This window comes from Leptodactylus fuscus, chromosome 2 (genome assembly GCF_031893055.1).
Source record: "Leptodactylus fuscus isolate aLepFus1 chromosome 2, aLepFus1.hap2, whole genome shotgun sequence".
Taxonomy (NCBI): domain Eukaryota; kingdom Metazoa; phylum Chordata; class Amphibia; order Anura; family Leptodactylidae; genus Leptodactylus; species Leptodactylus fuscus.
This window is the reverse complement of record NC_134266.1, coordinates 97532734-97558586: the sequence shown is the minus strand read 5'-3', so window position 1 is coordinate 97558586 and position 25853 is coordinate 97532734. Positions and strand designations below refer to the sequence as shown.

The following is a 25853-nucleotide window of genomic DNA, read 5'->3' as shown; positions in this document are numbered from 1 at the left end:
CAAAATGATCAGACTATTGTAGTTAAAATAATTTATTGAATTGAGATGGCAAGTATAAATCAGCAATAAATTATACTAATCATAATTGTCTGATAGGATTTCCACCACGCTTTAATTGCAAATATTTGATAGGAACTTCCTGGTTGGGCTTTCATATCTGAACAGAACAACAAAAAAAAAAGATATTTAAAATAATTGTAGATTTGTCATACATCCTAATAGAATGATAACTAATAGTATACAGTATGATAGAGTTTGCTATGATTAGTCAGAGATTCTGAACAATTGATGTTAAAGTTTCCCTAATTGACAGGTAATAATGGCTGGGCTTACAGTATCTCTGCAGGGATGTACAGGTAAATTTTTGCAGAGTCTGCAACTGCATGGAGATTGTACTGTGACAGGCATAGTGAGATGGTTGTCAGTGCCAACTTGACTTCTGTGTACACACACACAGTGTATACAGATCAGGAAGCCTCCATTTTGCTTCTTGCTTTGATCCCAGCAGTCAATTGCGAGACACCAGTAAGCTGCGGGGTCTTAACAGTATTTCAAAATGTAGAAAGAAAAAACAAGGATGGCACTAACTCTTCCTCACATAAATTCACCAGTCATATTTTCTTCTGTATAACCGAATATCCCACGATAGAATAATAGTAAGCAGTTCTGCATATGCAATAGATGTGGTGCTCAACTCCAACAGGTAGTAATATAACAGTTCAACCAGAAGAAGAATCAAAAATGGAGGGCACTCACCACATAGCTGGATACCTTTTGCTTAAAAATTCAGTCCTTTATTTTGACATGTTAAAAGCAGCTCCTGGGAGGGAGTAAAATACACATCGGCATTGAGGCAACAGCCGTTTCACGCTACCACTAGCAATTTCTCAAGCCTAAACATGCAGCGTGAAACGGCGGTTGCCTCAATGCCGATGTTTATTTTAGTCCCTGAATTTTTAAGCAAAAGGTATCCAGCTATGTGGTGAGTGCCCTCTATTTTTGATTCTTCTTATCAGTATTTTCCCTATAACTGGGGCTAATATGTCAGCTCCTGTTACAGGGAAAATCAGCAATAAAGTTGCCCCTAAAGGTCTTTTATTACCTCATGGGGACCACAATGTTTAATTTCTTTTTTTTTTTTTTTTTTTACAAATAAAAAGGAATGTCACTACTACCCGACATAAGACCTTCTCACCCTACCTCATGACACAGCTATATCTCCTATATAAAGCAAAGTTAAAAAAAAAGTTTTCAAAATCTCACCCCTAAGGAAGCTCTTACTCCGTTGAGTTCAGAATATACACGAGCACACTCTTCAGGACATACTGCTTTCAGGTCTTCCTGAGTCAAATCCAATAGCTGATTCCCTCTTAGAACTCCAAGGCACTTTACAGTACTGCTCAATAAAAATTAGAACAGGAAGGATTTTTTTTTCTCAATTTGTAAACAAACATTCAACTTGTCTAACTAGTAAAAATATGTAATGAAATGTTTGGCTGTCTTCTACGACTTCTCTTCCTCTTCATCCATTCCCCCTTCAGAAAGTCACTCCACATAAATATATAGACCTTAGTTTTTTCTTCAGAAATGTCAAGATTTTGGTTTGTCCCCCCTCTTTTTTTATTTCACTCATCTAAAATGTCCAGACCCGGTCACATAATTTATTTCACTGGCATTATCCTCTCTTTTGTATTGTACTTATCCCCTTTACTCTGCCTTGCTTAAATTTATTTTTTCAATAACCATTTTGTCTCCTTAAGGCTGGGGCTTCGTGTGGCGTAAATGCAACTGTTTGCATGGAAATGCTTGTGGAAAAAAAATGCTCAATCTCATCTACACATTGCAGGGAACACTGCAATTTCCAAAACGGTTGTTATTTTGGAAATCGCATCATGTTAATTATACCTACAGAAACGGTGGCAGTTTCCCTATAGTTATAGTTATAGCAGAAAGTCTGCAAAGGAAACCTAAGGATTTTCTGTAAAAAACATTGCTTGCGACCACGGTTTTTCCTGCAGTGCTTTTTTGCTGCGGGGTGCTACGTGAGTCTTTACCTTAAAACTCGATTTCTTGCTATTATGACTGCAAAGCCAGAGACACAGAGAGAGTAATCACAGTGGATTATTGACTAACCAGCTGTGATCACATATCAACATAGAGGATGAGATTTAAAACAAATCTACCAACAATAGCAAAGAGGTGCACAATGTATCGTGCACCAGTCTAATTAGCATATGAATAAAAACGGACTTATTCAGAAACCACTGAGGCAATCTACATACTAAAGGTAGGTGTGGAATAGCCTTTCTAAAGGCTATGCAAGGATGTGATTAGTTAAAAATGACTTTTCCCAGTAATAGAGCCCCTTTAAACAGTTATTTCTGCAGGTTTTACCTGTGGCTTTCAAACTTTGCAGACAATACAGACTTGCAGTGATACATGTAGGTGTGTTTTGTAGTTCTGAGGTTACTTTAACATGTTCAGTATCTGGTCATTATGTTTCATTAGTATTTGTAAATCAAAATTAGGAGTGGGTCCAAAACACAGAAAAGTGCAAATCTTTCCTGTTTTTTTTTTTTTTTGTAGGTTCCATTTTTAGCCTAGTTGCAGACCATCATGTATATTTTGCAGTCTGCAAACTAGCAATCCATGTTCCTTTTTAGCAGAAAGTGTGTCATCAGTGTGTGATCCGAGTTTGTGGATCCGCAATAAAAACACAAAAGACATCTAATGATGTCCTTAATCCATCCACAAATACAGACAGCACACTGATGACACATGGAGTACATACATGTGCTATCCTTGGTTTTTAGTCTCCCATAGGCTTCTATGGGCAATTCCGACATAACAGAATACAGGCCTGCGTTATATTTTGTATCACGGACGCACAGCCCGCACACTGATATGTGGAAATCACAATCATGTACATGAGCCCATAGAAATTAGTGGGTCAGTGTGTTATCCATGTTTTTTCCCAGATAATCTTGCCCATGGTCATCTGCAAGGGGCTTTAGTTTTTATGTACACTTACTGAAGCAAACTAGTCATTTTTATTCCTTGTCATCCCGATATCTAATTTTATGACAATATGGTTTGAAGAAGTGTTAACCTACATCCTTGAGAAACCTTTATCCTTTAGCCATTTAGTCACTTCCTCTGGTGTTGAGCTTTCCTGCAAGTTTACTTCTTTTATTTGAACCTGCTGTGAAAGAAAAACAAATTTGTTATTGGACAGAAGCAACTGAGTGATGAACAATGCATTTGCCAGAATGATGGATCACAATGTTGCAAGGCAAAAGTGGTAACTCGGGGAACAAAACTGAAAATTAGAGTCTATGGCCAGAAAATTCCCTAAATCTCAGTGAGTGCTGTATACAAAGCTATGGGCGCCGCCATGATGTGTCCGCCCTCTGACCCATCGGTCACGTGATCAGCCGGTGTCAGCGTCTTGCAAGAGCTGCTGGGTCCTACAGGACCCAGATCAGCTCTGTAAGCTGTGTATACAATATGCAGGAGGCTGTATTCCTCCAGCAACTGGGACTAAATGTACCAGCCCCAGTTGCAGGGGAAATCAGTCTCTAATACAAAAAAAAATAAAAAAAGTGATCAGATGTCCCCAAAGGTCTCTTATGACCTTATTGGAACAGAATCTGAAAAAAAAAAAAAAAACTTCTAGAAAAGTTATATAAAAATGTAAATAAAATAATTTAAAAAAATAAATAAAATAATACGCCAATAAAACACCGCTATTAAAGGTTATAGCCCCACCCCCGATGACACCATATAAAATAAAAATTACCATAATGGAGAGGAAAAACTATTTTATAAAGTTTTTCAGCAGCACTTTGTGTTATTAAATTTAAAAAAAAGAAAAGTGAAAATCAGACACGATTTCCCTCCTATTTTGTTTATATTTTCACGGATATAAAAAAATTAAAACACTTTCAAAAATAAAAACAAGATAAAAATAAAGCCCTATGTGTCCTCGAAAAAAGACGAAATAATTAGTTGAATGAGACATATGAGAAAAATGTTACAGCCCTCAAAAACGCACATACAAAATAAACCTAAAATGTGTCTGGTCATGGACTACAAATTGGCCTGGTACTGAAGTGGTTAAAAATAAGGGTCAACACTGTAAATACTGAGACTTTGCATAAACTTGATGTGTTTGTCAAATGAAGTTTAAAAACTGGAAATATACTTCTCCCATCTGTTACAGCCACACATGGCTTTGGCTAAAAAAAAAAAAAAAAAATTGCAGCAAAATGTGTGACCTCGGCTGTAAGACGACCTAAAACATGGTTGTCTGCAAGTGAGCTTATAGTTTGCTTTCTTTAATATATTAATTTACCTTGTTATTATTTGCGCTCTCCAATATGTTATTTGGTACAAATCCTCTTTGCCCCTGAATGTTCTCAACCATCCACCATTGCCGAGTCTGATCTAGAACCTAAGGGAAATAACAACATAAAACATATTAAAAATGAATATGCTTTTCCTTGGTCTATAAATTTCACATGCAGATTCTGTCAAAAAAAGAGTTTGTATCCACTGCATGCCATCAGTTTTCCCATAGATATACATGCCACTTCACTTGACATAATTTAGGCTGTTTGTCTTAGAGAGCTAAAAATTAGACATATAAGTTCATAGGTTCCCTGATAGTGTTATACAATATACTTTAAGCCAATATAAGCTGTGGTTCATATCAAACTTGTTTGACCTGAAACAAATTTTGTGATCGAGCCACCTGAACCTGAAATTAAACGAATCTTGTATCTTATACTATACCTGGTGGATCAGAGTTAAAGAGGACTTTTTACTAATCCATCAACTTCAACTCTGTGTATCTTTCAATAGGTGCAGGTCCATTATTTCTGGTGTAGTTGGAATTTTTTCTCTAGCTCCTACGATTTCTGAACAATCATTGCTGTTTTATTTAATTAGGCTCTCTACAGTCAGGTGGGTGGTCCCTTTCTTTCTGCTCCAGCCAAGAGTCACCCACCTGACAACAGAGAACATAATTGTGCTGAAACTAACTGCACTGGTTGCTCTGGAATGGTAGGGGCTAGAGAAAAAATTCCACCTGAGCTGGAATCAGTGAACAGGTGTCTATTGAACAATGCAAAGAGTTCTTGCAGTTTGTGAAAGATTCTCTTTAAGAGGCTGATGTAAATTATTTAATTATCCCTTTCTCAACATCTGGCGTAACGGTATGGCGGATGTTGGCAGGCAGCTTTATGCAGCCTGACATACAAATAACGGTATTTTGCAATGTATTACAATTAGAGATGAGCGAACACTGTTCGATCGAATAGATATTCGATCGAATATCAGGCCGTTCGAGGTATTCGATTCCAATCGAATACCACGAGGCAAACACAGTAAAAATTCGTATCCCCTCCCACCTTTCCTGGCGCTTTTTTTGCACCAATAACTGTGCAGGGGAGGTGGGAAAGGAACTACGACAACGGAGGCATCGGAAAAAAAAAAAATCGGAAAAAGAAATTGGCTGGCTAAATCAGGTGACCTCCAATTTAGACGAACAGTGGATTTAACATTCGGTTAATTTGAGACGGTGAACTATGTGACTGTGAGACAGGGATAGATCTATAGGCAGGGTTAGCTAGGGATTACCTTTATTTAGGGGGGAATGTTACTCACCCAGCTCTTTGGGGCTCTATCTGGTCTACTGTGGTAACCCTGCTGTGTGGTGTAGTAGAGCTGTGTGTGTGCAAGGATTCTACTGTGGTAACCGTGCTGTGTGATGTAGCAGAGCTGTATGTGTGCGAGAATCCTACTGTGGTAATGGTGGTGTGTGATGTAGCAGTGCTGTGTGTGTACAAGGCTGCTACTGAGGTAGCCCTGCTATGTGCATGCTATGTGTGATGTAGTAGAGCTGTGTGTGCACGGTACTCCTACTGTGGTAACCCTGCAGTGTTCATACTACATTTGATGTAGCAGAGCTGTGTGTTTGGAGCTCCCACTGTAGCAACTTTGCTATGTGTGATGTAGCAGGGCTGTGTGTGTGTGTGTGTGTGTGTGTGTGTGTGTGTACAGTACTCCTACTGTGGTAACCCTGCTGTGTGTATGCTATGCTATGTGTGCACACTCAGCTCTGCTACATCTCAGATGTAGCAGTGCTGAGTGTGCACTGAACCCTGCTGCACACTCAGCTCTGCTGCATCTCAGATGTAGCAGTGCTGAGTGTGCGTTGAACCCTGCTGCACACTCAGCACTGCTACATCTGAGATGCAGCAGGGTTCAGCGCACACTCAGATCTACTGCATCTCTGGTGTGTGTGCTGAGCTCTGCGGAGTAGCTGAGCTGAATGCACGGCCAGCTCTGGTTCATCTCCGGTGTAGCAGTGCTGGCCATGCTCTGAGCTCGGCTGCATCTTCGGAGTAGTCTAGCTGAGCGCATGGCCAGCTCTGCTACATCTCGGCATAGGAATGCATTGACCAGCGTTGATTGGCCGAATGCCATACAGAGTACAGCATTCGTCCAATCAACGCTAGTTCTGCCGGAGGAGTCTAAGATCGGTCCACAGCAGTCTCCATTCTGGTCCGATATTAGACTCCGCCTCCTCACATACGAACCTCCGACAGAACCAGCGTTGATTGGCCGAATGCTGTACTCTGTATGGTATTCGGCCAATCAACGCTGGTCAATGCATTCCTATGGGAAAAAACAGGGATCCTGATGTAATACAGTGACTTGGGCTTGTTAGATGCCCCCAGGCATGCTTCCCCTGTTGTCCCAGTTGCATTCCAGGGTGTTGGCATCATTTCCTGGGGTGTCATAGTGGACTTGGTGACTCTCCTGAGTCGAAGAGTAGGATCCTCTGAAACAAGCATTCTGAATTTTTTTTAGCTGAAATCTTGCTTTCTCTGCCTCTCTGTTTGTCATACTTGAGCCTGCTTTTATCCATCATTAAACGACCACTGCATTCTCTTCAATATAGTGACTACAAAGGGAATTAGAGCTTTCACCAAAATGAATTGATTTACAGTGTGAATGACTACAAAAAAGAGGATACAGTGCTGGTATTTGTCCTATAGCTCCTTCAAACAAAGTGTGAGGCAGACCCCTCCAATTCTGATATGAATGATATATCCCGAAAATAGATCAACGAAATCCTGATCCTCGAAACCTTTAAAAGTTGTTAAAGTATGAAGGTGGTAAATTACACCTTGACTTGAATAAGGATTCACATTATCTGCTTTGCACCAACAGTATATATTCTATACATGAGCTACTTTGTATTGAATTGGGAACACTGGCATAACTATAGTGGTTGTAGCTGCAACCGGAAGCCAAAGGTCACCCGAAATTGGATAAAATTCTTTCACCTCCTTTCTGATTTCTATGCATACACTTCTATAAGCCTTGCCCTCTGGGTAAAAAATATGCAAATCTATTCTCCAGGATGTAATTAGAACAGTGCACTCTGTATGCCGCCCTCTAGAGGGCAGCATCCTTAACATCATGCATTGATTAAGTTAAAAAGTCTACTATCATGATGCAGATTTAATTGCCAAATTAGTATTTCTATTCCAAAAGGAACAGATTCCCAGATATGGACAGCGCTGTTTTGGCCTATTGGGCCTCCTCAGCATAGCGCAGGGATACTGATTTGGCAGAGTGAGAGACTATAGACCAGGGTCAGGGGATAATCGTACACATCAGGGAGAGGAAGTCAAAAGTAACACATATATATTCAACACATTTTATGACCAGTCACATATGTTTAATGAACTTTTCTTACCTTTACACTGTCTCCTGTCTTCACTGATAGTTCACGCTCATTTCTGGCTTCAAAGTCATAAGCAACTTTCATTTGATCTGGCTGGGAGTTTCTGTAAAAGATGATTGTGTCTCTATCAGGAATGAGTACTTTACTTTTACAGAAACTTTGTATAAACCAATAGTACAGTGTGTACATGGTGAGTAACAATATATCTGGCCATTATGTGGCTTGCATGCTGCAAGTTCTAGCAGTTCTCTCATCTCCATGTTCTACTTTTAGTTTACATGTCTCTGCACTAGTGGCTGCACACCAGGAGCTTTATATTGCATACAGTAAATAAAGGAGAATCTGCCCCATAAATGTCTGTCTGTCATTCAGAAAGTAGAGGACATTAAACTGGCGCAACTGGAATGGGACATTAAACTGTGGGTGCAGCAGGAGAGAAACTTTATACTGTGGGGTCAAATTGAGAAAAATGTTATAATATATGGGCATATAATATTAGGGAGCATTATACTGTATAGGGAGCACAAAGAAAAATAGATGGGAATGGGTGGAGTCAATTTAGAAGTGGGTGATGCTAAATTTGACACAGTGCACATAGCGTGCCATTTTGTTTCTTTTTTTGTCCTCTGAAGGTTGGGAAGTATGAAAAATTGTATGAGAAAATTAAATGTTAAGAAAGTCTCCTGCCCAGACTACATTCATCCATGGACCCCTATGGCCACGAGTATGACACCTTATATATCTTTATATATGATCAATTTATTATTTTAAGTGTAGGATAATTTTAACAGTGAGAGATAGAATATCAAAAATAAAATCCAGAAAATCACATTCTATAAATATTATAAATGTATTTGCATTTTGCATAGAGAAAAGTATTTGTTCCCTCTGGCAAACAAGATTTAAAGGGGCTCTATCAGCAAAATTATGCTGATAGAGCCCCTCATATGCGCGAATAGCCTTTAAAAAGGCTATTCAGGCACCGTAAAAGTTATATTAAACTACCCCCCCCCGTTTTAAAATAATAACCTAAAAAAGAATGTGCTCTACTTACTGAACGTGCACGCTGGGCGGGCATTCAGGGTGTGTCTTCATCTTCTTCCCCGCCTCTTCTTCCTCCGATGTCCTCCGGTCCCGTCTTCCTCCAGCGTTCGCGAACGGACAGTGATAGCCTGGGCGCATGCGCAGTAGCTGTAGTAGAAGCCGCATGCTACTGCGCATGCGCCCAGGCTGGGTTTTTTTATATCAGTGTCCGCGAGCGAGCGCCAGAGGAAGACGGGACCGGAGGACGTCGGAGGAAGAAGAGGCGGGGAGGAAGATGAAGACACACCCAGAATGCCCCCCCAGCGTGCACGATCCATAAGTACAGCATATTCTTTTTTAGGTTATTATTTTAAAACGGGGGGTAGTTTAATATAACATTTACGATGCCTGAATAGCCTTTTTAAAGGCTATTCACGCATATGTGGGGCTCTATCAGTATGATTTTGCTGATAGAGCCCCTTTAATACTTGGTGGTAAATCCCTTGTTGGAGCACACAGCAGTCAGATGTTTTTTGTAGTTGGTGATGAGGTTTGCGCACATGTAAGGAGGAATTTTGAGACTATCGCTTGGCAACTCTGAGCTTCAGCTCTCTCCATAAGTTCTCTTTGGGATTAAGGTCTGGATACTGGCTAGGCCCCTCCATGATCTTAATGTTCTTCTTTTTGAGCCACTCCTTTGTCTGCAAAGAGGAGTGGACCAAAATTCCTCCTGACGTGTGCAAACCTCATCATCAACTACAAAAAAACAAGGATTTTGCCATCAAGTATTAAGTCTTGTTTGCCAGTGGGATCAAATACTTATTTTTCTATGCAAAATGCAAATATAACATTTATACAATGTGATTTTCTGGATTTTAATATTGATATTCTCTCATTGTTCAAATTAACCTACCCTTAAAGCTATAGACTGTTCATGTCTTTGTCACTGGGCAAACTTACAAAAACAGCAAGGGATCAAATACGTATTTCCTTCACTGTACATATATATGGCTTAACTATTTTGTCTTGTAAGTAATTAGATTTACTTTATGGAAAAATACCAGGAAATTATTTATTTTGTGTACCGGTTCATGGGTGGTGTTTTGCTGCTTTGTTGAACCTGGACAGTTATTTAAAAAAAAAAAAAAAAAAAAAAAAAATTAACAAAAAACACAATAGCAAACACAGTTTTTAAAATATATAAAAACATTAGAACATTAAGGCATACTTCCAGTGCTAAACAGCTATGCACACATGAATAATACAGGTTAATATAAAAAATATGGTGATCTTGAAGCATCCCAGAGTCCTGCTGTAACCTCTATTACCCTGAGGAAGCCCTTGCATGGGCAATACACATGGTGTACTGTCTATCTATGGCTTCTCATATGGGTAGGTTCTAATATTATTTGTGTTTTAATGGGTCCTTTTTATTGCTCTGTTGCTCTGTAATTGTAAATGTGCATATATAATTTGCACTCTGCCATGTAAAAGCTTTCCACATCTTATATTTCACAGTTGATATATCTTATTAGCTCCTTCACAGTGGCGTAACTAGGAGTAGCCTCAATGAAGATCCTTTTCAGACTTTATTTATGACTTGTGCATAAAAGGCGCATATGCACTCCAGTCCATGGGCAGCGTAAAAGAGCCTGTCAGGATAGAATGCATTAGAAAGGGGCAGTTGTGCCTTTTTGAGCAAAAAGGGGCACAGTGCCCATGGCCAAAAAAAGGTGCATCTTAACTAACTTATGCACAATATTTAACAATGAGTTGCGCTGACATCATTAATAAACACCACAGTAAAACTAGTCTAAAAAAGCGCACCTGCGAAAAGTATGACGAAAAAAAGGGGAAACATGATAAATAATCCCCAATATGCCTAAACATATTGGTACAGTAATTGTCTGTCAACTCCCTTACTAAGCAGCAACAGCACTTGTGGACCAGGGACTGGATGCAGATATTATGTAGCACCACCATTACACATGGTAAGTGATGAGAAATGACTTACAATTAATCAGGTTTCACTTACAAGTGAAAGCTGTTGTGGCCCCAGCACTGAATGCAGTAATAACTGTGATGTGAGCACTGTCTGGCATCATCCTTAGGCATAATGCTCACAACTGAGGAGTTTCCAAGGGGGAGGGGGGGTACTGTACTAGATTCCGTTCTAATGATTATAGAGCAGGTTTACACTGCTCCATGTCATTGGAACAGAGTGAATCGAAAGCCCCCATAGAGGTGAGTGCATCACGGAAGGTACTCCCATTACATACAAATGTCACTTCAAGTGTCATTCAGCTGCAAAATTGCCCTCCTCCAATACAGTGCAAAAAAAGTGTTTTTGCTGCTATTTTTTGCAGCATTTTCTTTATTCTGCTGCGCTTCTCTGTGTGTCTCCATAGCTCAAATTCCATCAACTTTGTTAGACATGTATAAAAATTACAGTACAAATATTTATGACGCGTTTCAGTCCAAAACCAGTATTAAAAGCTATAATATTTGGATAAGCTGTTTCAGGCTATGCAAATCGCTACAAAAAAATAAAACCCTACGGAAAAGACTGTAGCGGAAATGCATTTTTTCGGCATCGTTTTTCACAAAACTTCAGCAGAGTTTTCCTCTGCAGAATTTCTGCCCCTATTATACTTATTCAGAAAATGTTGTAAGTATAATTGACACTTGAGCTGCTTTTCCGCTGCAGATGTTTTTCTGCAATGTCTGGATGGGATTAGCTAGAATCCCCTCCATTTTGTAGGTAATGTAAAATGCAGTGCTTTTTGCCGCCATATTTCTGCAGTCATATTTGGAGCCCCAAAGGCAAATACTTATCCCTAGTCTGGAAGCCAAAGTTCAAGGCAAATAGTTTTGGAGTGGCTGTTGAGGTGTTACAGTGAAGTTTCTGATTTAGAGGTATTAAGTTTGAGGCTGGGCATTTGGGTGAAGCAGGAATTGGTGGTGATCAATTTGGTAATGAAATCAAAGGATTTGTAATGGTTAGCAACATGTCACTTGCGAAGAGGCTAGATTTATATTTGTGGTCTTTGATCATCATTCCTTTAATTTCAGGGTGAGAGTGGAAGGCAATCGCCAGGGATTCTACAGCAAGGGCTAACAGGGCAGGTGAAAGAAGGCAACCTTGCCATGTTCCACTGAGTATCTGGATAGGCAATCTGTAGTGATGGTAGAACTGAGCACGTCTTGTGGGAATTTACTGCTCTGCAAGACAAGATTAAATATTTGAAGGAGATGGAGCAGGAGGATGTTCTTGAATTTTTTGTAATATAAGGCAGAAAACCCATTGTGTCCAAGGGCCTTCCCATTTTTGAGGTTGTTAAAAGTCACATCTAACTCCTCCATAGTGATGGTGCCAGTAAGGACCGCAGTCTGGGGAGATGAAACAGAAGAGACGTTGAAAGAATGGAGAAAGGAAGCAATCTCTGGGGGAGAGGCTGAGTAGAGTTTTTGGTAAAACTGGTGGGATTGTGTATATATGGTGTTAGAATGAGAGGTCAAAACACCTCCAAGTTCCCGTATTTGATAAACCTTGTTTAACCACTGATGTTCTCGTAGTTTAGAAGCAATAAACTCTCACCTGAGCCCATTTATACGCATACAACTTTTTCAGGCCAGTGAGTTAGGATGGAGTCAAGCTGTAATTTAACACCAATGCAAAAGAGATAGGCAGGATGGCACTGCTGGGTCTGTAAATAAAGTTGCTGGTAGGCAATTTAACACCCCTAATGCATTTCACCAGGAACTGGGAAGGTTGACACTGATTAGCAGTTTTGAGTTTATGGATCTTATGCTCTAAAGGACTGAAATTTGATCTGTTCTCCATTTAAATGCAAGGGAATCTCGTATGGTGATCTTGTGGGCCGCCAAGTTAATAGCAGGGTCTATATAAGTCACCACAACAAGAAGAAGCCTAGGGGATACCTGGGGATACCACAGAAAAGGCATGATGAGGCAATATAGAAGTCTCCAACAGGTGTCGGGACTGGAGAACTGTATGTGAGGACGTGCAGGAAGAAGTCCAGGAGGTGGTAGAGGTGGGGGAGCCGGGTGGGAGCCCCAAAGTAAGGTGAAAGAAGCCCAGGTGCCCCGTAGCTGATGCGTATATACATGTGTATGCATCTGGATTGATTCAGCACCAGGGCACACCAGCTTGTTATTTTAATGGACAAGCAACAAAAAATATCATGTTTGATCATACAATATCCTAAGTGCTGTTAGGCCTTATTCACTTGCTGCAGATGTGTGATGTCCATATAGACTGCATGCTCATTCATTGATTTGAAAAGGCACATACAAAAGAATGTTCATTTTCCCTGGAGCAACAGTGCATGAATCTCTATTAAAGTCTATGGGGAATATTAAACTGCCCCTTTTTTTTCCTGTATTTTTCACAGGTGCACCTTTTTTAGATGAGTTTTACGGTGGTATCAAGTGATGTAACTAAAGTCTTGTGGTCCCTTCCATATAGCCTACTCTTGATAGCAATGGTTATGAATACTGCAGCAGTACCTAAGATACTTGAAAGGGATACAACTATAGTACCCATAGCTGTGGTTATCAAGAATATGGTGAGTGAGCAGCACAGCGCCCATCATGTATACAATGTTGGGACCCATCGTGTTCTGGGAAACAGCTGCTCTGCAGGGATCCTAACAGTCTAAGATCTAAATGATCAGTGGGATGAGCACCAGGGACCCATGATCAGCTGCTTGAAGGAATCATTGTGCTTTTTCAAACACTGATGCCCCTTTGCTATTTACAGTTCACAGTGTCTGTTTTATAATGACATGATGTGGCATGATATAATTGCAACCTGTAATAACATTGCATGCAACATTTCTACAAAACAGATGGGGTGTGATGTAAATATTGAAGGGGCCCAACACTGTATAATATGCTCTCTAGAGGCCCCACACAGTACAATATGCTCCCCAGCAGCTCCACACAGTATAATGCTCCATATTGACCCCATACAGTATAATATGCTCCGTAGAGGCCTCAACAGGAAGCAGGGGTGATTGTGAGAAGGCGCAGAAATTGGTAAGCAGGCGATGGGCCCGTGGCAAGAGTATTTATCGAGCAAACCCCAACAAATACTGCTACTATACTCTGAGGTCTTCAGACCCTAAAGCATAATGATCAGGGAAGGTGAGCAAACTTAAAAAACAGTGTTACTTACCTCTCCGACATGACTCCAGGCTGTATTCAGGCTGCCATTGTGACACATAAAGTAGAAGGGACGAAAATAGAAGGGAATCATGGTGGAGCCCAGGTGAAGTAAGTACCACTGGGTTATATGTTTGTCACCTTCCCTGGGCCTCCTATTATTATACTCTGGGGTCTGAAGAGTATAATAGTTTGTGGGTGGTGTACCCCCCAAATTTTGGGTTCTGCAGAACATAAAATTTTTGCAATATTTGCAACAAGCAACATTGGGGCCACAATGGACATAATACAGAGTGGAGGGGCCACTGTGGGACATTAAACTGTGTGGAGGGGCTGATGTGGAACATTATACGTCAAAAAGCAAAAGTGGCGAGGGCAGCATAACATCTGCAATAGAAGGTGCAGCTGAGTCATAAATAAAGCACAGGGCAAAAAAAGAACCACAAAAACGCTAAATTTATACCAAAAAAAGTTGCAAGTAGCTAAGAAATGTGCCCGATGGGTCCATGAAAATCGCAGACAGCACACTGATGCCATTGAAGTGCTCTCCATATTTATAGACCCAGAGACACAAAAAATTATAGGTAATGAAAAAAAGTTGATCTATTTTTCACATCTTTAACTACAAACATCATGTGACCCTAAAATATGCAGGTTGATGTCATGTCCACAGAATGCACACGTGTGAATAAGGCCTTATTGTTAAATGGATATATATGAAGTATATGTTAATACCTACGATCTTTATGTATTTTGTGTTGTCAATCATGAAGTACATATGATCCTGCTCACTTTTGGGTTGGGTGCTGCTGTCAGTGGTTGATTCATTTTTCATGTCTCTATTATTTTTCATGGACTACTTTTTTTTTTGGGAAAAAGAAGGGTTGTTTACATTTGTCCAAATTAATTGGTGCATGAGCAATCTGTGAATAACATGGACATTACATGTCTGTATAAAATGGGCATATGAATGAGGCTTTAGTTAATATAGTAATTTTCAGATGTTGACATCATTTTAGTTGTGTAGTACATGTAGTAAATACATCTAAATTAAAATCCACTTTAGGCTAAGGCCATATGTAGCGGTCTGCAGCAAAAAAGCGATGTGGGAAAAACCGTGGCAGCAATGCATTGCTGATTTCGCCACTTCCATTATACCTATAGGGAGACTGCCAGTGCTTCCATAGGTATAATTGACATACTGCGATTTCCAAAACTGCAGTGATTTTGGAAATCACAACATTTCCGCTGCGGGTGTTTTTCTGTAATGTGCGGATGGGATTCACTAGAATCGATTCCACTTTGCAGTGATTCTAAAATACAACAGTTTTTGCCACAGCATCTATGCAACATGGGCCCCCGGCCTTACTGTATTTAATGTTTGTTTTTGCAAGCTAGCATTAAATTGTTTTTAAAGGTTATATAGCATGAGCAGTATATAAGTAACGACCAGTGAAGTGGCATTATTTTACAAATTTGCATACCTCTAGTTGGCCATTACTGGATGGAGTTGATGGCGGAAACCACCCATCAGAGAAAGTTGGTACATATGGGGGTACATCCTTTCCATTGGGCCAGTCTTCTCTAGAATGTAAATATATGATAGTGAGCAAAAATATAAAGGGCATATCTTATTTACTGATCATTAATTCAATACAATGCAATGTTAATGCATTACAGTGTATTGAAAAATACCAAAGCTTCTATCACAGGCACCTAGCACAGCCTGTAATAGAAGTAATTGTATGTCAAGCCTTTGATCCTTCAAAACCAACCCAGCTGTCATCATAAGGGGTCACCTCAGGGCCGGCGTCAGCGCACGGCATAGTCGGGCAAGTGCCGGGGCCCACAGAGCCTCTGGGGGCCCCCCGGCACTTGCCTGTCACAATTTCAGCTCATCGGCGTCCGTCCGCCGATGAGCTGGAATACATACGCGATGCAGGAGCTGCGAGATCAGCTCCTGCTTTAAAGCTCCGGCCCGGCTTGCGTGTGTAGGCGCGATGACGTCATCGCATCACGCCTACACACGCAAGCCGGGCCGGAGCTAAGCAGGAGCTGATCTCACAGCTCCTGCATCGCGTATGTGATTGGAGGGAGAGAGAGAGAGGAGCGTCGGGGGAACGAGGGAAGGTGAGTGATAGAAGGTGAGTGTAAGAGTTTGTTTTGTATTACATATTAAGGTGAAACATAATGAAGGGGGCCCATGAAACTGGGGGGCAAATGAAGGGGAGGGGGGGAACGGCATGACACTGGAGAACATGAAGGGGGTGGGGAGAGAACGGCATGAAACTGGGGACAAAGATGGAGGGGGCCCAAAGAAACTGGGGGGCAAATGAAGGGGAGGGGGGAACAGCATGACACTGGGGAAGATGGAGGGGGGGGAGAACAGCATGACACTGGGGCAGATGGAGGGGGTGGGGAGAGAACGGCATGGAACTGGGGACAGAGATGGAGGGGGCCCAATGAAACTGAAGGGGCAAATGAAGGGGAGGGGGGGAACGACATGACACTGGGGCAGAGACGGGGGACATGAAACTGTGGGCAGATGAAGGGGGAGAACGTGATGAAACTGGGGACAGAGATGGAGGGGGGACATGAAACTGGGGGCAGAGGAAGGGTGTATATGAAACTGGGGGAGAGATGGAGGGGGGGCATATAATTTACAGGTGACTGTAGGAGGATTATACTGTGTGGGTGCACATAATGAATGAGAATGGCTGGAATCAACATAAAAGTGGGTGGAGCTAAATTTGCAGTGGCGCGCAGAGCGCGCCGCACATTTTGCCCCTCTTTCTACTCTTTAAAAGATTGGGAGGTATGGCGTTGGTGACGCCACACTCCTGCATGACGTCACTCGCTTCATCTGCAACGCACAGTGTCTTGACTCCCCCACCTCCTTTACAAGGGGGCCCACTGAGGCTCTGTCGCCCAAGGGCCCATAAAAACCTGGAGCCGGTCCTGGGTCACCTGACCCAAGAGTGAGATCTCCAAAATGGCAGAAAAATTTTAAACATAGGGAGCTTGACTGATGTGTTCCCCAACAATCACAATAGGGACAGAAGTTGAATGAAGCACTGGTGTACTTGTGTGATCTGTGCTCCATTCACTTCTATGAGGTTGCTAGGATGGGAATCTCTGGCAACCCTGTATACATCAGCATCTCATACTCTCCATCATTAGGGGTTCCAGCAGTTGGACCCATCTCAATCAGACACATGTACCTTATTCTTTGAATAAAGGATAAGTGTCTTTGGTTGCCCAACCCCTTTAACTACTTCCTGACATCCACCATACTATAATGGCAGATGCTGGTTACTTAAATATTGTGGGCCGCTCAGGTTTCTACACAACAGGAGCTTAGTGTCCACCACTAGAGATGAGCGAACACTGTTCGGATCAGCCGTTCCGAACAGCACGCTCCCATAGAAATGAATGGAAGCACCTGGCACGTACACTTTGCTGGTGGTCGGTCGCCATGCCAGATGTTTCCATTCATTTCTATAGGAGCATGCTGTTCGGAACGGCTGATCCGAACAGTGTTCGCTCATCTCTATCCACCACAGCTACCAGGTCTCCAATGTATGAACACCAGACAGCGAACACCATAACAATAAAGCTTGTAAAAATGTCACACAAACACAGTTTTTCTCCAATTCCACCCCATTCTGATTTTTTTTTATCCAGATTCCCAGTACATTGTACAGAATATTAAATTGTACCATTACGAAGTACAAGTTGTCCCACAAAAATTAAATGCTCATATGGCTCTGGGAATGGAACAATAGAAAAGCTGTGGCTTATAAAAAGTGTGGAGTCAAAAACAAAAATAAAAAATATGGCTACGTTGGCAAGGGGTTAAATTTCTTTATGACATGAACATTATTATTACCTTGTTCTTATCCATGAATCTCCTAAACTTTCCCACAGTTTTCTCTCTTTATCTGTAACACAAGAACTCAAAAGCAATATTGCTCTTTGTGTAAGAAAAGGAGACAGAACATTGTTAGCGGTGTCCTTCCTTGGACATTTCGATAGGATCTGTAATAAAACATAGTATTTATTATATAACATGTTTTGTATGTTGATGTGATGGAATAAACATCTTACTTATAATCTTTACCGTGGGCAAGATGTCCATCAATATGTGAACTAATTCTGGAGCAGTCGGCTGGGACATATGGTTTTGGACTTTTGCCTGTTTAGAAGAATGTAAATGAAGCATGGATATAAAATATTATTAATCGGAACTCTAGACTTTAAAATAATAAGGTACTGCTTCTTATAGTTACTACTGAAATAAGTCCAGGCCATTTGTCCAGCAATGATAGCAGTAACACATGACAGAATCTTCATTGTATAGTTGTTATGCATTGGATGCGTTGTATGACTATACTATAATAGACTATAGCAGGATCCGTTGGGTCTCGGTCAGGTGTCTGTCTTTTTTAACTGGAATCCCTGGATGAATAAGTAAGGACTTTTTTGTCTAGAAATTTTAGATGGATCTTTGCTGTATACTCTGAATAGATCTGAGCCCAAACTGTATGGTATAGGATATATAACTGTAGAGTTTTGCTTGCTGTCTGTTACAATACACATTCATAGGTCTGCATAGGAGCAATAGAATCAAGACCTATTAAATCGTTTCATTTTTTCCTCTAACTCATATTGCCACAACTAAACAAAACATTGGTTGTAAGGCTAAAGCCCCAAGGGACGTCCTGCAGCAATAAAGCAATGCGGGAACACATCACGGTGGGAACACATCACGGTTCTTCCCGCAGCACTTTAAACAGAAAGTTCGTTGAGTTTTCCTCCACGGACTTTCTGTTACAATTATATCTATGGGAAAACTGCCGGCGTTTCTGTAGATATAATTGACATTGTGTAATTTCCAAAACTGAATTGGCTTTGAAAATCACAGCGTGCCCGCACGGCGGTTTTAACCGCAAAGTGGGCATGGGATTCGCTTGAATCCCATCCACTTTACCTGTACTGTAAAATGCTACGATTCATGGCGTTTCCGGCCCATAGGACCCCGGCCTAAAGGTTTTCAGCACCTAGCCTTTAGGTTAGGTCATTTTTAGTTTCCCCAATGAAAAGTCAGGAAGACCTCTAGAAGTGCGCAAAAGCGTTGGGGTGAGGCTATACAGACTAGATTAATGAAAATACATGTAGCCTTATTGTACTGACTAATCCAATGATTGTAGATTTACTAATTGGGCATGCTCATTTCCCGAAACAAAGTCTGATGCAAATACGATAGTTACTCACCATTATATTAAACCCATATTTTATCTTCTGAAAACAATCAATAAAGTGCGATTCGGAAATGGTTGATTTTCCTTTCAAAGACAGAAAATAAGGAATAAGTATAAGTTTATCATCACGTCGACCACATTTAGTAATAGTTTGTAAAAACTTAGGCCTAATTTACTGTTTCTAACATCTGTCACACCGCCATTTTAATAATAATGAGAGTGAATGTGTATATCACATATCCTTTTTTATGGTAGATACGGTGTAACATGCTCTATCTTTGTCCATTTTTATGGACACTTGGACCTAATAGAAATCTATGGATCTGTTTTTAATGGATTTCAAAAACATTGACGTTCGAGTTATGTCCATTAAAAATTGGTTAGTAGGTTGGGTCAAAAAAGAAAGACCAATGAAATTCACTGATTTTGTTTTTTTTTCTAACTGTCCTTTAAAATAAATGAGTTTTAAAGTGACTTCTCCCAAGAATATTTAAAGAGGACCTTTCATGGGTTTGGGCACAGGTAGCTCTATATACTGCTGGAAAGCCGACAGTGTGCTAAATTCAGCTCACTGTCAGCTTTCCCGATCTGTGCTCCGGGTAAAGAGCTATCGGTGCCGGTACCGTAGCTCTTTACAGTCGGAAGGGCGTTCCTGACAGTCTGTCAGGAACGTCCTTCTCCACAGCAGTGCCTATCGCCTCCCTATGCTCACAGTGCTCGTCTATAGACGAGTATTATCAGGAGGGGAGGGGGCGTTCCTCCCCACTCACACTGTACAGCGCTATAGACGCTGCTGTGGAGAAGGACGTACCTGACAGACTGTAAGGAACGTCCTTCTGACTGTAAAGAGCTACGGTACCGGTACCGATAGCTCTTCACCCGGGGCACAGATTGGGAAAGCTGACAGTGCGCTGAATTCAGCACACTGTTGGCTTTACAGCAATATATAGAACTGCTTGTGCTCAAACCCATGAAAGGTCCTCTTTAACTGGCACTTCCATGTTATAAAGCATTACAGAGATAAAGAATATATCATTGCTGTGTTTGTCACTTTTGCAGAGTTGAATAAAAAAAAATATAACATAGAAGTTATATGCAAATGAATCAGTTGATGTACGGAGGGCGGACGTTAAGTTCTCGCAGTTAAAGGCATGACTCAAATTCACCAACTGCCTCTTCTTCACAGTAGCTGGATGATAATTCTGGTACATCTTTAGATTGTAAAATTAGTAAGTATATATTACTTCTTAGTTGGATTATGTCGCATATTACTTCTAATTTAAACCACACCCCTTTACCAAAAAAGCTGCCTCCTTTCATGCAAGGCCGCGCTCCTTTAGGCTAAGGTCCCACATAGCAGTCCACTGTAAAAAGGTTCTGTGGGAAAAACCACAGCCACAATGCATTGCAGTTTTTCAGCAGCGTGTTTCACAGGAAACCTCTGCAGACGTTCTGCTTCAATTATACCTATCAAAACTACCGGCATTTCCGTAGATATAACTGACATGATGTGATTTCCAAAATTATGACGCTTTTGGAAATCGCGGTGTGTCTGCTGCGCATAATTTGGTAGAATTCCATCCACCTTACAGTGACTGTAAAACACTTAATTTACGCCATGTGGGGCCCCGGCCTCTAAGTGGGTTAGAAAAATTTGGTTATGCCAGATTTTGGCACATGGTAACCACAATAATATCACTGTCCTACTATGTTTACCTAAAGACTTTTATGTCATATATACATTTTTAAAAAATATATATATATTTTCTTAAAATTTCCTCACCTTTTTTCTTTTTTTTTTCCTGACTTAGCTTTTCAACAAACATCTCAATATCTGCAAGAACATGGTTCAAGACTTCCTAGAATCAGAAGAAATTCTTCAGTGAATATTGATGGACTTAAACCTCTAAAATACACTGTATATATGTCCCAAGTGTAAAAAGGAAGCACTTTCAGTTTACAATCAATATCATTTATTAATTATTAGGGTTGATTTTTATGTGGTGGACATTTTTGAATTGCCTAATCTGGAGCGGAATGCTGCGACTGGATGCCGGTGCACTATATGCACTGCAACGGCACCCAGTCATGGCTAGCCGGTTTTTGGATTGGATTCTGAATCGGCCACCACATCAAAATCCGGTCCAAAAAACTCCTGTGTGAACCCAGCCTAAAACAGTTGATAATTCACACCAGGAAACTGGCGGGACACTTTAGCCTGCTTCGATGGCTGGCCTTGAGCTGTGTGCATTTGGCTCAAGAAAGGGCCTTGCGCCAAACACACAACTCAATATCATCCCTCTATTTTTCTGGAGTAGAGGGAATGATGAATTCCTCCACACTGTGTTCCTGCAGGTAGCTATAGATGCCTACTAGAGATGAGCGAACACTGTTCGGAACAGCGTTCCGAACAGCACGCTCACAGCACGTTCCCATAGAAATGAATGGAAGCGGCCGGCATGCGGGGTGTTAAGCGGCTGACCGCCGGCAAAGTCTGCGTGCCAGGTGCTTCCATTCATTTCTATGGGAGCGTGCTGTTCGGATCGGCTGATCCGAACAGTGTTCGCTCATCTCTAATGCCTACATTTCCCGGCTGTTGCTTTCACCTTCAAATAAGTTAGACCACTTCATTTCAGCTGGATATCATTACAGTCTGAGCAGTTTTGTTACCGCATGGCCTGTAGTGATATCCAATTGAAATGAATCAGTGTTTCTTAGGGTCCATTCACATGGAGGAAAATATTGAGAAATTTGGTGTGGAATTTCAGCGCTGAAAAAAAAAAGCCTCCCATTGACTTCAATGGGTTCCTTTTTCTGAAAAGGGAACTCATTGAAGTCAATGGGAGGCTTTTTTTCAGCACTGAAATTCCTCACCATTTTCCTCTATGTGAATGGACCCTTAGAAGTGAAAGCATTGATAGTGGGGCTACAGATACTCCGTGTGCCACTATCTTTAGGTAAAATGCATGGATATCCGTTAACACTAGAGATGAGTGAGTACTGTTCGGATCAGCCGATCCGAACAGCACGCTCCATAGAAATGAATGGATGCACCTGGTACTTCCGCTTTGATGGCGGCCGGCCGCTTAACCCCCCCCCCCCCCAGTACAGTACTCGCTCATCTCTAGTTAACACTCATTTATTTTTTTGTTCCAATTATGAAGAACAACATACTGAAGCATATGAAGTGCACGTGGAAGCAGAAGTAAAACAATTGTGATGGGACAGGCAATTTTGTAAGATATAGGGGCATTCTTGCAATAATGAAATAAGAAAAACACCCCTAGTCACATATGATATAGACTTACAATGTCACGATCTATGTCTGCCATTTGATTAAGAATTGGCGGTGCTTGGTAGACTGTAGGCCCAGGTTCAAATCTTCTTTGGGAAATTGGGGTACCTGTTATAGAGCACAGTATACAATATTATAAAGTCCTTAAACTTTTCATAGAGGGCATACCTTCTGGTTTTGGTTGCCACCTCTTAGTCATTATGATGTAATAATCGATATTAATTTTCTTTGTAGCCTGAATCCTTAACAAACAAATTAATGGCAAACATCATATTTGGATGTTCATGTGTTGTTGATGTTGCCCCTGATTTTCTCATATGCCATATCAAGTTTGGCTTAAAAAAAAAAATGGGTTTATACACAGTCCAGTGACATTAATGTGACCACCTGTCAAAATCCAGAATCACCACCTTTCGCAGAGCGGACCGCTGAGAGACGTGCAGGAAGAGAGGGGATGTTGTGATGATGTTCATTGGGATGTTGAGCCATGCCGACACCAATGCCGTGGCCAGCTGGGCTAGTTATGCGGTTGGGCATCCATGATCAACCCAATCGAAGTGGTCCCACAGATTCTCGATTGGGTTCAAGTCCGGGGAATTTGCTGGCCAAGGGAGTACGGTAAACTAGGTAGATGCCATCATCCTGAGGAAAAACAATTCGCATGTAGGGGTGAACATGGTCCGCAAGGATAGATGCATACTTCTGTTGATCCATCGTGCCTTCCACAATGATGAGTGCACCCAGATGGCTGATAAGTGCCTTCTGTGATTGGTTATTTAACGTTGACATCAAAAGTAGGCGGTGGTCACATTAATATGACTGGACTGTGTAAAAAGGAAGCACTTATACTTCTCCCTTTTGCTATGTCCACTCCTGTCTTTGACTCTAAACTGTAGAAAGATATACAACATAAAAGAAGGCTTTTCTGTGTCGTTTGGCCTCCGCCAACATGTGGAGGCTGAAAACCCCTGGTAAAGCTAAAGCCCCACGTTGCAGAAACTCAGCTTTTTTTGTTGCAGATTTTGTTGTGGTTTATGAGCCAAAGCCAGGAGTGAATAGAGCAAAACATAGAAATATAATATCATCTTATATATTTTCCCTTCCATTTGTAGCCATTCTTGGCTTCATCTCAAAAAACAGCAATAAAAAGAAAGATGTGTTTCCTCAATGTGGGTCTTCAGCCTAATAGAATAAGAACAAACATATTTCATGCAATATTTTTGTGTGAGACATTTCCTGGTAAGACATAAATGAAGAGATTTACAGAACCAAAATCAAAACTGCAGCCTCTTAAAGGGATTGTCCAGAATTAGGAAATGACTACATGCTTCCAAAAACAGCCCCACATCTGTCTAGGGGTTGTGTGTGGTATTGTGTCCATTCACGTTAACCCGGACAACATCTTTATGTTTAGAAATCAGTGGAGATTTGGAGAAAATCATAGATCAAACTCTGCAACATCTTTCCTGTGCCAGAAAATGATTGCAGAGTAGTTGTCACATGCAAAACTCTTCAAGAAAAACACAAACCTTGGGGAGTTTGACGCTCTGGACGTTCTAGTTTAGGACTATCTATTGATTGAATGGTTTGTGGTGAAGGACTGCGTTCATTGAATTCATTCTGTAGAGTTAAGGTATTCTGTAGTTTATTTCTAAAATAATTAAAAAAATGGTTAGTTTAGTCAAATTTTAAACAAATGTAATAAGGGTTTGTCCAGCACCAAATCAAATTTTTATACTGATGAACTATCCACGGTCAAAGCTGTTGCAGCTTTGGAAATTGCAGAATCTCAATTATACCTACGGAAATGGTGGCAGTTTCCCTATAAGTATAACTGAAGCACAAAGTCTGAAAAGAAAACCTCTATGGACTTTCTGTGATAAGCGATGCAGAAAAAAACGCAATGCATGTCCACCACAGTTTTTCCTGCAGCGCTTTTTGCTACAGCCTACTACGTGAGGCCTTAGCCTTAATGTCAGAGGTCACTGATCATTTGTAGACAGGCAGAAAAAAAGGTGTCAATTTTGTGGGGAGAGATAGGGTCTCAAACAGTCAGAAAAAGATAACAATGCATTGAAAATAAAAAAAATTGCAGATTCTGAGGAAGTGTAGTTTTGGGATTGGACAAAAGGACCATTTAGTTGCTAGAGAGATTGTGAGCATCACTGAAGAGTTACTGTTAAGCCGGGTTCAGACGGGGTTTTTTGGGTTGGATTTTGACACGGAATTGACATCAGAATCAGGCTCAAACAAACACCTCCCATTGAATTCAATGGGTTCCTTTTTCTGCGGTTTGTTCCTGCTCGCAGAAAAAAGAAGCGACATGCCCTTTCTGCAGGCAGATTCCGCGGCTGATTCAGCAGTGGACGTCACTACACTCTCTCCAGACTAGGCCCATTCATTCGGAGCGGAATGCTGCAACTGGATACCAGTGCACTGTATGCACTGCACTGGCATCCAGTTGTGGCTAGTCGTTTTTTGGACTGGATTCTGAGGCGGCCTCTGCCTCAAAATCCACTCCAAAAAACCCCTGTGTGAATCTGGATTTAGAGTGCTGGAGCAAAAACATCATTATGCCGGACTTTGTGTCCGACCAAAAAAAACAAACCAGTTTTCCCGTGAAGAGGCTGCATACAGACACCGACGGTTTGCTTTTAAAACCCATTCAAATGAATGGGTTTTAAAACTGACTGCCGGGAAGCCATTCCGTACGCAGTTTCTCTGGGTAATAGGACGGAAACCCAGCGGAGAGACACAGGGTGCATGGGGGCGCAAGTGTGAATGCCCCCTCAGTTGTATAATTTGTATATTTCAGCTCACTTGTATCTATATATTTTGATCTCTTTCGTTATGGATAGTTGGGTTATGTGATCACCCATCTGACCCGTCAGTCCAGACCTTACTCTTTTGTGTAGACAGAATGTCAGTCTCTTCTGTGACCTTCACAATGACTACCATCTATCAACTTGAAAAATGCCAATTATACCTACAGAAACACTGTCATTCTTCATATAGGTATAATTGAAGCAGAAAGTCTGCAGATGAAAACTCTGATCTTTCTATGAAATACACTACAGGAAAAACAATTATGTATTTCTGCTGCAGTTTTTCCCACAGCGCTTTTTGACTATGGCTCACTACGTGGGGCTTTAGCCTTGAAGATATGGGCAGGTAAGACTGTTATTCTTTAAGACAATTTTCACAAATCTATATATCTGCCACATTGCTTCTGTCCTAAGGGAACAGAAAATGATTGGTATAAGCAATGATGCAGAGTTATAAAACGCCCCTTCCTTACTGCCTATAGTATCTGTGAGTTTCTGCTGTA

The 25853-nt window shown here is 41.1% G+C and overlaps 1 protein-coding gene across 2 annotated transcripts in view; it reads right to left on the bottom strand.

Annotated features, from left to right (window-relative positions):
- Positions 1 to 86: 86 nt before the first annotated feature.
- Positions 87 to 25853, bottom strand: part of LOC142193700 (epidermal growth factor receptor kinase substrate 8-like protein 3) — a 76859-nt gene continuing 51092 nt past the window's right edge. For both annotated transcript variants that reach the window (XM_075262692.1, XM_075262691.1), the window contains 13 exons: positions 24055 to 24176; positions 22539 to 22633; positions 21014 to 21089; positions 19244 to 19314; positions 18090 to 18164; positions 17859 to 18007; positions 15454 to 15553; positions 9868 to 9902; positions 7772 to 7862; positions 4355 to 4453; positions 3114 to 3202; positions 1264 to 1396; positions 87 to 157 (listed from right to left, as the gene is read on the bottom strand). In XM_075262692.1, coding sequence (XP_075118793.1) covers positions 152 to 157; positions 1264 to 1396; positions 3114 to 3202; positions 4355 to 4453; positions 7772 to 7862; positions 9868 to 9902; positions 15454 to 15553; positions 17859 to 18007; positions 18090 to 18164; positions 19244 to 19314; positions 21014 to 21089; positions 22539 to 22633; positions 24055 to 24176 — 1141 coding nt within the window. In that variant the 3' untranslated portion in view covers positions 87 to 151. The remainder of the gene's footprint in view (positions 158 to 1263; positions 1397 to 3113; positions 3203 to 4354; positions 4454 to 7771; positions 7863 to 9867; positions 9903 to 15453; positions 15554 to 17858; positions 18008 to 18089; positions 18165 to 19243; positions 19315 to 21013; positions 21090 to 22538; positions 22634 to 24054; positions 24177 to 25853) is intronic.